This window comes from Lathyrus oleraceus, chromosome 4, assembly GCF_024323335.1.
Source record: "Lathyrus oleraceus cultivar Zhongwan6 chromosome 4, CAAS_Psat_ZW6_1.0, whole genome shotgun sequence".
NCBI classification, from domain to species: domain Eukaryota; kingdom Viridiplantae; phylum Streptophyta; class Magnoliopsida; order Fabales; family Fabaceae; genus Lathyrus; species Lathyrus oleraceus.
In genome coordinates, this window is record NC_066582.1 from 216,071,787 (window position 1) to 216,086,029 (window position 14,243).

A 14,243-nucleotide genomic window follows, 5' to 3' on the forward strand; every position below is an offset into this window, starting at 1 on the left:
GTTGGGAACTAAAATGTGTGTGTCTCTGGTCTCCATCTTTTGCATAAAGCTAGAATGAATTTGTTATCTATGGACCAAGACAAAATCTTGTTTATATGACCAAAATTGTCGAGTTCAACATAAGGTTGAATCATCGGATCCATATGGACATATTCGTGGACCCGAGTTTGGAACCTTGATACATCCTATAAAATTTAGCCTACGCTGTTAAACTAAATAAAAGTTGGTGCGATTGTGGAAAATTCCAGGCCTTCCGCATACCTTGCTCCCATGTCATTGCAGCATGCGCTTATACTCGTCAAGATGCTTACAACCATTTATCTGATGTGTACAAGGCCAACACCATCATGAATGTATATAATCAAAGCTTCTCAGTACTACCAATGGAGGATTACTGACCTCTATATGAAGGTGATATTGTTTGGCACAATGACGAGATGCGTAGAAAGAAAAAAGGAAGGCCAAACAACACACGTATCAGAACAAAGATGGATTCCACAGATAAAATGATAAGATTATGTAGTATCTGTCGTCAACCAGGACACAACAAGAACAACTGTCCCAATCGAGGAGCATCATCTAGGTCTTAAGCTTTTTGTAACATTGTATTTTTGTAACCTTCAATCATTATATATCATTAAGTTTTGTTACAATGAGGTTCACAACAAACATCAGTACAAAATAAGCTATCTGAAAACAAAAATATTTCTTACTGATTACAACAATCAAATTGATGTCGTCTCGACCGAACATCATTTCCCTAGCATCCTTATCAGTCTTCATTCGCACCTAACCAAAGATACTGTCAAATCTCTCAATACTTCTAATTTTTTTCCCTTATGGTATTTTCCCATCTAACCAACGAACCAACTCCCTCTTCAGTTGATCGAACGTAGTGATGTTCCAGAACAGCATCAGCATCTGAGGTTTGTCTCTCGCATAAATCACCTTTCTGTATCGGCGACGAACACCAAACATGATTGTCAAATGATTATATGAGATGTGAAACAATTACTCACACAACACATCTATTTATAACACAAAAATTATATTTTATGAGGAGTCTCCAATTGAATTGACGACTCCTCTTAAACCCTACATACGGGCGCCAATTGGATTGGCTAAGACATCTGTCCTAACCAAACCAATTGGCGCCTCCATTCAATTTTTAAGAGGAGCCTCCATTCAATCCGTAAAAATAATTTAAAAAAACCGAAACAAAAAATTAAATAAGTTATGTCGTAGTTTTCTTTTTTTAATTTAATGAAGCGAAACATTCAATGATCCCTAAAAGTCCAAAACGACGACCTGCAACGAAGCTGGAAACGTCGTTTTGTTCGTCCCTTTGCATGTTTCCTCTACTCTTCCCACTGGTGTCCACTGCTAGATGTAGAATTTCACTGTAATCGTAATCCGAAGCTAACCTCGCTCCCAAAATGTTTCACTCCGCAACTTTAACCGTTTTACTCCTAACTGGTTGTCGTTTCGTTATTTCCTTCTCCCTTTTCTCATTCGTATTAGTTACCAAAACGATTTGATCTTCGAAACCTTAATTTTCGATGTATTTTTTTCAATTTTTGAATTTTTTCCTTCAGGTGTTCTCTTGCAGATATCATGGGTCACTTCAATTTCAATGCCGAGTTCCAATTGCTACGCTTTCAATAATTCAAGTCGTATCGTTGATTTCGTATCCTTATGTTTCACACGCTCCAAGTTATGAACTTTTATTGGGCATTACTGTTAATAGTTACCAACGGAAAATGGGTCATTAATGGATTTTAATTTTAATGGGAAATTGTTGTTGATATCATGATATGGTTAATTTATTGCTTTTATTAGTTATGCTTTTTTTTTTCTTCATTAAGCTTGTGTTTACTTAACTGATTAATTAGAGTAGCTGGACTGGTGACCCTTTTGAGTATGATGAGAAGGTAATGCATTATCTTTATGGTGGTGGTGTAAATTTTAATATAGAAATACTGTTAAACTTTTCACTTTATGTTGATGCAGCAAGGTTCTGATGTGGTTGTAAGATTCTGCAAAGATGTGGAGAGTAGATCGCAAACGGTAGTTTATGTTACCATTCTTCTAAGAACTTCTTTATCATGTAATTTTAAATAACTGAAATAAATCACTTAAATTGGGTTTGCATTTATATAAATCACCTAAAATTTCTAAGCACTTATTGTTTTTGAACTTTTCCTTTGAATGTGTGTCTATTTCGTTTGATGTAATATATTCTTCACTTCATCAGCTGATGCCCAAACCTGTTTAGGGATATGTTGATTTTGGCCGATTTGATAGGTTCAACTACTTTGTTGCTGGTTCTGGCCAATATGATTTTGTTCAAGTAAGTTCTCTATTCTCCATTTTGAGAAGATATGAACCATGAGTAAGAATACTGCTCAAGTGTAAACTTGTTTTGGAAGAAAATTACTATAATTTGCTGTCTCTTTTTTTAAGCTTTCTATCTTAGCCGTGCTAGTGAGAAATCTTAACAGTTTCAAACACACAAAAAAATGCTAAATATGCGGAATTAGTAATCAATGGTTGAATGCAGAGACGGTGCAAGGAGCTTATTCATTGTACTAGTCACTTGAGTAGTATTGTAATTGTTCATAAAAAAATCCATGTTTCAAAGATGTTGCAATCCCGTTTCTCAATGTGAGTCTGCATTGGCCTCTGGAGAGAATAATAAGTACTCTCTCCCTTTGGTCTTGATTATAAGCAAAAATAACTAACTTCACAATTATTAAGAAGTTTAGTTAAGTATAATTAATCTCCATGATGTCATAAAAAATCTAAATATATTCTCAGAAGTTCCCTTCATGAGAATTAAGAATTTGTTCCATGAGAATACAAGAGTCATTGAAAAATTAAAACATAAATTAATTGAAGGGTATTTTAGGATAGACATCATTAAATAGAGTAAAAGTTATATTTGCTTATAACACTATCACTTTTTTTGTTTGTATTCAAAACCGGAGGGAGTATTACATAAGTGCACATACTAAATCTCATGACACTTGGAGTAAACGATAAACATTATGTTGCAAACTTGATTACACATTTTGCTTTCATTTCTCATCATCTTTCTTAACACCTTTTCTCCTGCGTTCCGTGCCATTTTCTCAAATGTAGGAATTTTATAATGGTGACCTAATGGGCTGTGAACAAAGTTATGACAAAATGGGACGAACAGCTCAGGTTTGTACAACTCTGAAACTTCAATTATTTTATTAACTGTTCTTTAGACTCCAGAACATAGAAGGGGAAGTGGGAATATAGTGTTGTTAAATAACCAGTATAGTGGCTACTACATATCAGGTTTTGGAGCAACCGCAACGGAAGCCGATACACTATTGCAATTTTGCTACCACTGCAATAGCGGTGGATTTTTGCATATCTGTGGTAGTGATTATGGTTTACATAGTGGAAGTTATTGTTTTTTTATGGTTTTTTCCCCTAATAATAACACGAAATAATATCATGTGAGTTGCACATGACATATTTCTGAAAACAACAAAATAAAAAATAATATTGAGTTGGTGATGAGAAGGGGTCTTATATAACCTCTAAACCTCACAACTTAGGTAACCTGTCATCTATTAGACTTCCTCAGTTTTTTTCCAAAATATTTTCTTTCTACTATATTCCCCTTCCCCTGTTTAATATAACTATTTATTTCAATTATTGCGGCTTCTGCTATTTGCCCGCTACACTATCCGCTATTTCTTATATCAGATTTTCTGCAATCCGCTATTAGTAACACGTAAAATCTGATGTACAAGTTCATGGATGGGAACTGTATTACTATGGTGTGATGGACCCTAGGACTTTATTAACTTCCAAGCATAGAGAAACAATAGGTTCCCGTTATGCTAGGTATTTTTAGTCTAATACATGTTTTAGCTGTAAGAAGTGCAGTATTCTATATCATAATTATTGTGTCACTATGTGATACATGTACATTTCTCATGTTACATTCACGCCTTTCAGGTAAATGTCATATGTGGGAGCTGTCCTAATGGACAATGTAAAGGTATGACTATCTATCTTTGAGATATTGAGTTGTTTAGCAGTTTATTGGAATCTGCTGAATAATAAAAGATACTGAAAATAGAGGGGACAACTTTTTGAGGGGCCTATAATAAATCACTGATTGATGTATGTAAATCTAAATTTTTCCATGGTTTTCCTCCTCAGTTGCCTTAATCCCACATTGAAATGGCTTATGTTATTTTAAATATTGTTTCATAGTATCATATCACATACTTTTTAGTTTTTTCGACTTGCAGGTCGTCCTGGATGCATATGTCACGTCGCACATGAATCGAACTGCAGGTCTTTTACACTTTACTCTCTTCTCAGCTGTCTTTTTAACATGCAAAGTGCAACCATCCCTTGGCCATTACATCTTTCGAATGTTAGTTTGTCAGTCAAACCCAAGATTGTTCTTTACTTCAAGTTGAAACTTTGTGGGAAATAATACTGTAGATTTGAAGGTTTCCCTTTTCCACACTCCCTTATGAATGTAACTTTTAGGTTTAGATATGAATTCAATTCTCATAGTTTTTACCCTTCTTTGGTGCTTATAATTTCTCTTGATTTACCATGTTAGCATTTGAAGTGTGACCTTTGAATAAGTAAAAATCATGTCAATCTTCTTGTCTTTCAGAGTTTTAATTGAACTTGCAATTTCATGTGAGAAACCGGGCCCACAAATATTTCAAGGCTTCACTGTTGGTTTTCATCCACGATCATGGGAACTTGTGAGCAGCTCTATCATTCTCACTTTTTTTTTCCATTTATTTGTTTGCTTGATGAGACTATGCATAATTCCGATTATCAAATTAAAAAAAAGCTCCCAATTCAGTTCTTGTAGGATTCTCATAACATCAAAGCATGCTCTTGACTAACAATGCCTAACTAAGCTCTTGATATATTGACATCAAATTGGTTGTAAAATGATATTTTATTTGGTCAGTGGACAGTTTAAATTTAGCTCCCCCCCCGGGAAGTAGTAACCTTTAGACTATTTTTTTTTTTTTTTTTTGCGTGAAATCTTAGACTGTTTTGATGTTCACGGTCCAATTTGATGTATACAATCTTTTGAAGACCAAACTTATGTTTTGAAATTCTTGCAAGAAACCGAACTTAGGTGTTTTTTTTTCTTCGATAATATGATATGCTAAATTTGTTTTTTATTTTATGAAATTGTAGGTTTATAATGGCATGACTCAGTTCGGTTTTGAGAAAACCCATCATGATTTTAGGTCAGGATTGCTGCTGCCACTGCTGCATTTTGCGTTAATCACATTTTATTTCAATCAGTTTTAGTATGTATGTGAGCTTCACATACGGTTGTTACAAATAATGTGTGGTCGTGGTTGCTTTTACAGCTTTCAGACATCACAAACTCAAGTAGTCCTATTTACAAGTGCAATTGCTTCACTCTCATCCTTGGTTCGTAAACCTATTTTGAAGGTACTTTTGTAATTGGTTTAGTCTCAACCCTCAGGGTAGCTGTTATTGGCGTTTTTCAAATTCTAGGTGATTGGAACTTGACCATTGTTGACTGCTGCTAATTAGGTTCTTCCAAATGATGGTTTGAGAGTGAAATTGTCTGGATCTGCTGCTAGTGGGAAGCCTCCGACAACTTTGTCACCCACAATGTTGATCCTTGATTGGAGATGTAGGGTATCATTTATTTAAGAAGTATCGATATCATGCAAAGTTGTCTTTGTCGAACTTTCATGTTTCAACTCTTTTCCAGGTGAGGTAACCCGTAACACGCCATATGAAGTTAACATCACAATCCCGATAGAAGGATATGAACCCATTCAATTTGTGCTTACAAAAATGTGCGGTGAGTGCTACTAAATTACTCTGAAAATTGCGAACGCAACTTCCTCATCATGTTTACATATTAAATTAATTGGAAGACAAGGCAAGTATTATGCCGATAATAATAATTTTAATTGAATGAACGGGTCGTTTTGTTTATTCATTGTTGCAGACTACAAACAAGATCAAGGAGGTGGTGCCACAAGAGGATGGGCAATATTTGGAGTGATATCTTGCATGTATAAAAACCTTCTCTTATATTTTGTTTGTCTTTAATCATGCCTAGTAAAAGAACTAAAACCTATAAATAAAGGCTCAAATATACTATATGCAGTTCATTGTCCTGTCATACATAGTTTCATTCACGTCCATGTCTTGTTCTTCTTATATTCGTATTAAATATAAGGTACTTGTTATATGGCAGATTCTTTGTCTCATCAACAATTTTTTGCTGTGGAGGGTTCATTTACAAGACTAAAGTGGAGCGCCAGGTGGGATTGTTGCTTTCACTTCAATGTTACAGTCATAATAAGATGGTTGCTAAGTAACAATCCTATTATCATATCGGAAAATTACGTCTCAACTATCTGTTATTATCCTTTTGCAGCGTGGGGTTGATGCATTGCCTGGCATGACATACCTATCTGCCTGCTTAGAGGCAGTAAGTTCAGAGCTTTGGAACTGTTGGCATGGAAATTACCAAAAAATTTGCACTTCGTTTTTTCTTCTCTCTCAGTCTTTTAAAAGTTGTAGTAGGATTTGTTGTTACCTCAATTTGCATACTAAACTAACATTTGTTCAATGTATCATAAAAATAGGTTAGTGGGGCTGGGCAAGGTTACTCACGGCCAGAAGACTCGTACGCCTCCGGCGAAACCTCTTGGGAGCGCCCTCCTGGTCCTTCACAACCTCAAGCTTCATGGAGACCAACAGAGAGAAAATATGGCGCCATTTGAACGCATCCTGGCCATTTGAACAGGTCCTGCCACCGATTTTGTTGTTGTTGCTCTGTACCATTATTTTATAAGAATGGGAATTGTTTCTATGCCAAATGTTATTTGGATTGACTCATTCATACAACAGAACCTCAGTCTGATTTATTTACAGGTAAGTAAAGAAGAGATAGTTGTAGTAGTTTGAATCTAGCAGCTGAATTGAAGTTAATGATAGGTCGAATTCAAGTATATGCGAAACAAAAAGGGTATTGCTCTTCCTACCTTATCTTACTACAAGTGGTGAATAACCACCATTTGAAAACTTGAAAATGTCCTTAAATCTCGAAGAACATTTTTGGATGCACCTATTTCACACCAAAAACTATACACCTATTTTTCCAAAAACTAGTCAGGAAGTGTATCGCTGAACACACCCTTAGAATAATTTTAACTTAATGAATACGGAAGTGTATTTTTAGAATTCTCAAGTGTTAAATTTAATAAAATACAACATTGCATGTCTGTTTCACTTATGATCATATCACTATTTTTTCTTCAAAACCTACCAAATCTTTCTTTCACACTCAATCAATTTTTCTATTTCAAAATATTTTTTTATTTTTTTACATCAAAATGAGCAAAAGAAGTTGAAATTTAAGATGATGTACATGTATTTTCTTCCTCATTACTTCTTATAATCTGGTTTTCAGTTAGAAAAAATGAACGTTGTGTCTGGAAATGTATTTTTGGATTGTTGTTGAATGTCATATAGAATTGTATTTTCATATTAGTTTATTGCATTTGGTCAGTTTTAATTTTTTTCTATTATGATTGACCTTAAATATGGTGCATCCTGATGTTGTCCCCAAAAGTATTTTGTTTACGGATGTTAATTTTCAAATGAACACGAGTTTGCTGTTTGTGAACATATGCTCTAATGGATCTGCACGGAAACTGTCAAATTGCTGGTAGAAGATAAACATTTGTGACACTGAGATGCAAAAGAATTAGTAAGTACACAAACTCTATTCAGAAGTTGAAACAAGATGACACCGGTTCGAGGAAATGTGAGGGTTCTTTTAAGTTGCGCGAATACCTTATGACGAATAATACATGGGTATTTAATGTGATTTGTGGTATACATAATTAGGACATGTGTCACAAGTTAGTCGGTCATCCCATTGCATGTTGTCTTAAACTTGAACAAAAGGAACTTGTTTATGACATGTCATTGAATATGGTGCAACCTAAAAACATTCTTGCAACTTTGAAATGGAAAATACCTCAAAATGTCTTAAATATCGAGCAAATATACAATGTTTGTGCCTGAAACAACAAGTCGATAAGAGGTCCAAGAATTGAAATGCAACAATTGTTGAAACTTTTGGTGATAACCATTATGTATCTAGGTAAAAAGTGTGCGGGCATGGAGAAATCGTTCGAGATATATTTTGGACTCATCCTGATTCCATCAAGTTATTCAACACATTTTCCACTGTTCTCATTATTGATTCAACATATAAGACCAACAAATACATACTTCAACTTCTGGAAATTGTTGGTGTTACTTCTACAGAGATGAATTTTTCAATCGGGTTTGCGTTTTCGGAAAGTGAAAAATATGACAATGTTACTTTGCCTTTAGAAGTGTGTCAGACTTTTTTTGAAAGACCAATAAAACATGTTAAATGTCACTGTCACTGTCACGGACAATGATACCACACAGATGAATTTGATTGCAAAGATGTTTCATACATCATATGCATTATTTTGTAGGTATTATATAACAAAAAAGTGAGAAGTGGATTTAAGTTTGCGGTTATTGAAAAGCTATTGAGATATTGAAAAGTATTATGGATGCCTAGAATGTTATAATAAATATTTCTAGGAAAATATTATTTGCCGAATCTGTAATATATTTAGGAGGGTGTGTGAGAAATATCTGGATTTTTAAAAATATGTTGAAAGTACAATTTTATATCCGATGAAGGAGAAGATTGTGTGTGCTTAGACCAATCAGATTAGACACTTTGAAAATACAACAACTAACAGAGTTGAATATGCTCATGCTACATTTAAGAATTTGTTGGAAAATAGTAAATGTTATTTATGTAGAGATTAGGAGTCTGTGAACCAAATGATCCAAAATCAACATAGTTAGATGCAAGCATCATTTGATCGCAACATTACAGTGTTAAAACACAAATTTAGAGACAACTGTTTTTATTCATAATTAGTGGACAATATATCTCGAGTGAGATTGAATTTTATTTATTACAAAGTCAAACGAACTAAGAAAGTTGTTTCATATAGTTCAAAGTGTGGTTGTACACATAGGAAGATGTATAATCTTCCATTTACTTGTTTAATTTCTAAGAAGACCAAACTTGATAGGCTCATTGGAAAAGGCTCTGGCTGAGAAATGGTAAATCAAATATATCTATCATGACCGAATGGGAAGTGATTCAAGAGATATTTTTGAAATCGGATGACAACATGAAACTGCAAATCAAAAAGCAATTGAGGAAAATTGTCTATCCAAAAACCACATATTTGTAACCACTATCGCAATCCGTAAAAACAAAGGGCGCTCCTAAGAAGGTCAAACCAACACAGAGTGACAATTCAACGGTATTGTCTCCATCCTATTTTGATCATGTTGACAGTGTTATACGGTATTGGAGGAATCATAGACAATGCTATACAGTAAAAAAAAGAACATTTCGATGCAATTCATGAATCTCTTATTCCTTGTGTTAGGGGTCTGACACTGGAGAAAAAATCCACACGCTTTTCTGAAATGAGTCATCTTATAACACGTGTGCGTATATTGATCTAACAAGATACGACTTCTCGAAAACATTTTTCCACTTCGAAGTGCTCCACCTCAAAATCCAATCGAATGCATTACGTATATTGTATGACTTTCAAAATCACTATATTTTGTTAAATTTTATTTTTCATTGTATCGTGTGTATTTATAATTACATGAGAATTTACAACAATTAATTACAAATATTATCTATTTGATCTTCTATTCTATTTTAGGAATGGTTAATCTATACAATTAAGAGGAATCAAATCATATCAAATCATCCCATATTAACACCCCTCCCCCCTCAAATTACATGAGCATTTACGACAACTAATTACAAATATTAAAATCCAATTGAATGTAATTCTTCATTGTATTGTCTCTATTTTTAATTACAAGAGCATTTACAACAATTAATTATAAATATTATCTATTCAATTTTCTAGTCTATTCTAATAATAGAAAATATATACAATTAAGAGGAATCAAATCATCCCATATTAACAACCCCTCAAATTGATGTGGCCGATCAATGAGCATTAATTTGTTAACAAGAAACTGATGATGTGGACAAAGAGTCACCTTCGTAAAAATATTTGCAACCTGAAATTGAGTACTAACACGAGGAAGTGATATTAGTTGATCATTGTATGCATCACATATTAAATGACATATATGCTTGGTAAGTTCATGAAAAACTGGATTCGCAACAATTTGGATGACACTTATATTATCAACATAAAGTGATGTAGGCTCTGTTTGAGGATATCTCAACTCAGTCGAAAGACCTGAAGTCAAACTATTTATGAACAAGCATCAGACATAACATGATACTTAGATTCAGATGAGGATTTAGAAACTTTGTCTTGCTTCTTACTTTTTCATGAGATCAACGTCGGGAAGCGGGTGGAAACTTATTGTTTGTGTTTTTTAACATATATCTTGCCTGATATATAACGCTTAGTAAATTGAGGTATAATAGAAAAAATGGGAAGAATATCAATATCATTCATGGAATGAGAAAGACAATGAAACATAAATTGATCATAAAAAATGTCACATTCCTAAAAATGCAAAAGCGGTGTTTAGAGAGATCTTAACACACAAAACCCTTATAAGAGTGAGTATAACCCATAACATAAGTGCACATTGAATAGATTGTGCTTCAAGCTTATATCTTTCAAACCCATGCATGTGTACAAAACACGCACACCAAAAAGTATGTAATTACTATAATTCGACTGAATTTTAAAAGGACGAAATAAAGGAGAATCAAAATCAATAATCGTAGACAAAAGATGTTTGACTAAGAAAAGAGTTTTGAACAACACCTCTACCCAAAATCAGGATGGCGCAAAAGCTTGAAGAAGTAAGGTGTGTATTACATCAAATAAATGACGATCTTGCGTACTGCCATCCCATTTTGTTGAGCAGTATTGGGACAAGATCTTTGAGACAAAAAGAATTTTTTAAGGTACTCCTGAAACTCATGAGACATGTATTCACCACCAGAGTCATAATGAAATTTTTTAACACTATTTTGAAATTAAGTTTCAACATATGTAAGAAATTTCTTAAACATAGAAAACACTTTAGATTTAAACCAAAGAAAATATATCTAAGTAAAATGATTGTAATCATCAATAAACGTGACAAAATATTTATAATGAGCATGAGAAACTACATGAGACATTCCCATCACATCACTATGAATCGTCTCAAAACAAGTGGAAGCACGACAAGCACCACCCAAAAAAGGAAGTGTTTTACTTTTACCCAATTTACAAACTGAATAGGAAACAAAGGCATTACAAATACCATTTTTATTTTCCAATAAACCCGTTTAAATAAATGAGACAAAATGACACAGTTTAGATGACCCAATTTTCTATGTCAATCCTCATAAGAACTCAAAACATTATTACAGACAAGAGATAAATGACAAGAAATAAACTGGAGTGGAAACAATCTTCCCACTTTAAGCCCCATTCGCAATCACCTTCCCCAACACCTGCTCCAGCACAACACAACTATGACCAACAAACAATAAATTGGAAGAAATTTCAGGTGATACAAGCACATCCCGAAAATCATGGTTTATGTCGCCAACATTAGTGATAGATAAAGTATTATCATCAACCATTTGAATATTCTGATTATCATGATAAGATTGTAAATTATGCAAATATTCTGAGAAACCTGACACGTGGTTGGATGCATCCTGTAACACACCGATTTTTATTCGTCATTTATTTATTTATTTGATTTAATCGATTTAATTATTTAAATAATTATTTTATTTGAGTTATGATATGTTTGGCCGATAACGACATTTGTGGTGTTTTGTGCTAATTTAATTAGTTTGGTGGGAATTAGTTAATTAAGTAACTAGAACTTTGAATGAATATGAAGAATTTGGTCAGTTATGTAATTTGAGGAAAGTAAGTGGTGAGTGGAGATAAATGAAGTTTTAGTTGGGCAGAATAATGATGTTGGTAAATTAATTTGAATATTATATATTCTAAAAATGAGAGAAATTAGGGTTGTGAGAACCTTTTGCCAGTACATGAAATAGAAGAGTGGAATAGAGAAACAATAGTGGAGAACTAGGCTTTGGAGAAGAAGGTCATTGAAGCTTACTTTTGCTGCTTTTGATGGAATTACAACGTAGTGGGGGGATTCTTCATCTAAGGGTGCTTAAATCATGAAAGGGTAGTGAGATTTCCCTTAAGTTCCATTGGGGTTTTCCTTTTTCTATTTGATTGATGATAATCTGATAGTTGATAGTTTGACTCAATTCATATTAACGCTTGAATTGGACATGTACTTCAATGAATCAATTCATTTTCGAATTGTGAATTGATTCATTCAAATCCTTGAAATGGTTCCCACAATTATATTCTAAATGGAAATTTGGGACATTTTGATGACTTGATTCATATACTGATCAAATCAAATAAGAAAAATTATCATTGAATTGATTCAAATAAGCTTTCGGACTCAATTGAAGAAACATAGCCAAAATGAGTTTAGAGAAACATACGTGAATCGATTCATGACACCCTTAAATCGATTGAGCCACTTGAAAAACAATGAATCCATTCATGAATGATTATGAATCGAGTCAAGCAACTTTGACTTTTAGTCAACATTTCAAAATGCATAGAGATATGTTTTGTCATGTGTTTGATGATTAATATGAAGATGAAACTCAAAAATACGATAAAAATAAAGGCAAAGCATCAAAATAACAAGAATAAACGATATTGCGTCAGAGGGCAATTTCAGTCTCCCCCTTTTTGATGCTTGGCAAAACCTGAGTAATTTTGAGTTGTATGGAGCTATTCCCCTAACATTAAATGATTAATCATCAGATTTACATTTTTTCAATGGGAATCCTTTCTCCCTCTTTTACAAAATCAAAAAGGAAGAGGGACGAAAATACAAGAAAATGCACATCACATAGACTGAATTGATTAGCAAACCCTAACTAAACACAAACCTGCAAAAAAAAACTCAGAATGCAAAAATAAAGCATCTTAAGCGATATGAGAATTTCATACATTACGAGAAGAAAGAGAAAATGACATAAGAAGCAAACAAACACATTTCTATACAATCAAAGTGCAAAAATATGCGGCACATACAACCAAAGTCACAAAAACCGGAATAACTCAAAATTCACAAAACATAGAACAAAAGATAATAAAATGCAATGATGTAAATGTGTGATGAATGATAAATTGAGAGAGAGAGAGAGAGAGAGAGAGAGAGAGAGAGAGAGAGAGAGAGAGAGAGAGAGAGAGAGAGAGAGAGAGAGAGAGAGAGAGAGAGAGAGAGAGAGAGAGAGAGAGAGAGAGAGAGAGAGAGAGAGAGAGAGAGAGAGAGAGAGAGCACTGGGATATGTATTGGTTCAGTACTATCGACATTGCATGCACCTACTCCAGTCTTTAATTATAAAACATCAAAATTTTGTATCTTTCACAATTTAATGAAATAAAAGATAAACTATGACTCTACAGTCTATCTTCTTTCTTGCTTCTTGGTTGTACTTGTCTGCAACTAGCTACCATCATTATTATCCTTAATCTTCACCAATATCTTGATTTTCATCATTTGATGGACTTCAATCTTGATAAATTCATTGATCTTCACTCAATCTTGAAATTATAAGCCTTGAATCATTCTTTTCAACGGGTTGGGAGATCCATAGAAAAATTCCACAACAATGGAGAATAACTTATTCTTCTTTTTACTTAAAGGAATATCAAACCTTTGAATTCCTTCAAGATCAAATTTCTGCTTGCAAGAACTACACAATTCAAATAAACGATTATATCTCTAATGTTTTCTCACAATCAACCATTACACATACAATAATTACAATGATTATCCATGATCATAATGAAGGTGATGATTTGAAAGAGGCGAAAATGTATTTGTAAAACTCTTTCTCTTTGAAAATTTTAATCTCACTTGTTTTTTAATGTTTAAAATGACACCCAAATTTATATGTGCATGAGATAGTGCACACAAAAGAGTAAAAAACTAACTGAATTAATCAATTCAACATTTCCATCAATCAATTATTTTTTGGAAAAATGATCAGATCAAGGCTAATTTGAAACAAATAAAATTAATGTTTG

The 14,243-nt window shown here is 33.4% G+C and overlaps 1 protein-coding gene across 3 annotated transcripts; it reads left to right on the forward strand.

The window, feature by feature from the left end:
- The first annotated feature begins 1,256 nt into the window (after positions 1–1,256).
- Positions 1,257–8,541, forward strand: LOC127074622 (uncharacterized). Of its 3 annotated transcripts, XR_007786072.1 has the most exons (19): positions 1,257–1,476; positions 1,596–1,687; positions 1,893–1,931; positions 2,011–2,067; positions 2,276–2,350; positions 3,142–3,207; positions 4,000–4,042; positions 4,299–4,344; positions 4,679–4,772; positions 5,224–5,276; positions 5,403–5,487; positions 5,593–5,695; positions 5,777–5,869; positions 6,020–6,086; positions 6,272–6,338; positions 6,455–6,508; positions 6,666–6,826; positions 6,955–7,048; positions 7,758–8,541. XR_007786072.1 is itself a non-coding variant. In XM_051015955.1 (18 exons), exons 1-17 carry the CDS (start codon positions 1,437–1,439, stop codon positions 6,801–6,803), a joined length of 1,212 nt encoding a protein of 403 aa, XP_050871912.1. In that variant the 5' UTR covers positions 1,257–1,436; the 3' UTR covers positions 6,804–6,826; positions 6,955–7,315. The 3 variants fall into 3 exon arrangements, 2 of the variants coding, with proteins under 2 accessions (XP_050871912.1, XP_050871911.1); XM_051015955.1 differs by lacking the exon at positions 7,758–8,541 and having other exon boundaries at positions 6,955–7,315; XM_051015954.1 differs by lacking the exon at positions 7,758–8,541 and having other exon boundaries at positions 1,258–1,476; positions 6,666–7,315.
- The last annotated feature ends 5,702 nt before the right edge of the window (positions 8,542–14,243 follow it).

What these genes read in the sequence shown, in the direction of transcription:
- LOC127074622 (XM_051015955.1), top strand. Translation starts at nt 1,437, where the DNA reads ATGTTTCACTCCGCAACTTTAACCGTTTTACTCCTAACTG. An exon ending in CAAGTCGTATCGTTGATTTC is followed by an intron (nt 1,688 to 1,892) that starts GTATCCTTATGT and finishes CTGATTAATTAG; the next exon opens with AGTAGCTGGACTGGTGACCC. An exon ending in TGTGCTTACAAAAATGTGCG is followed by an intron (nt 5,870 to 6,019) that starts GTGAGTGCTACT and finishes TCATTGTTGCAG; the next exon opens with ACTACAAACAAGATCAAGGA.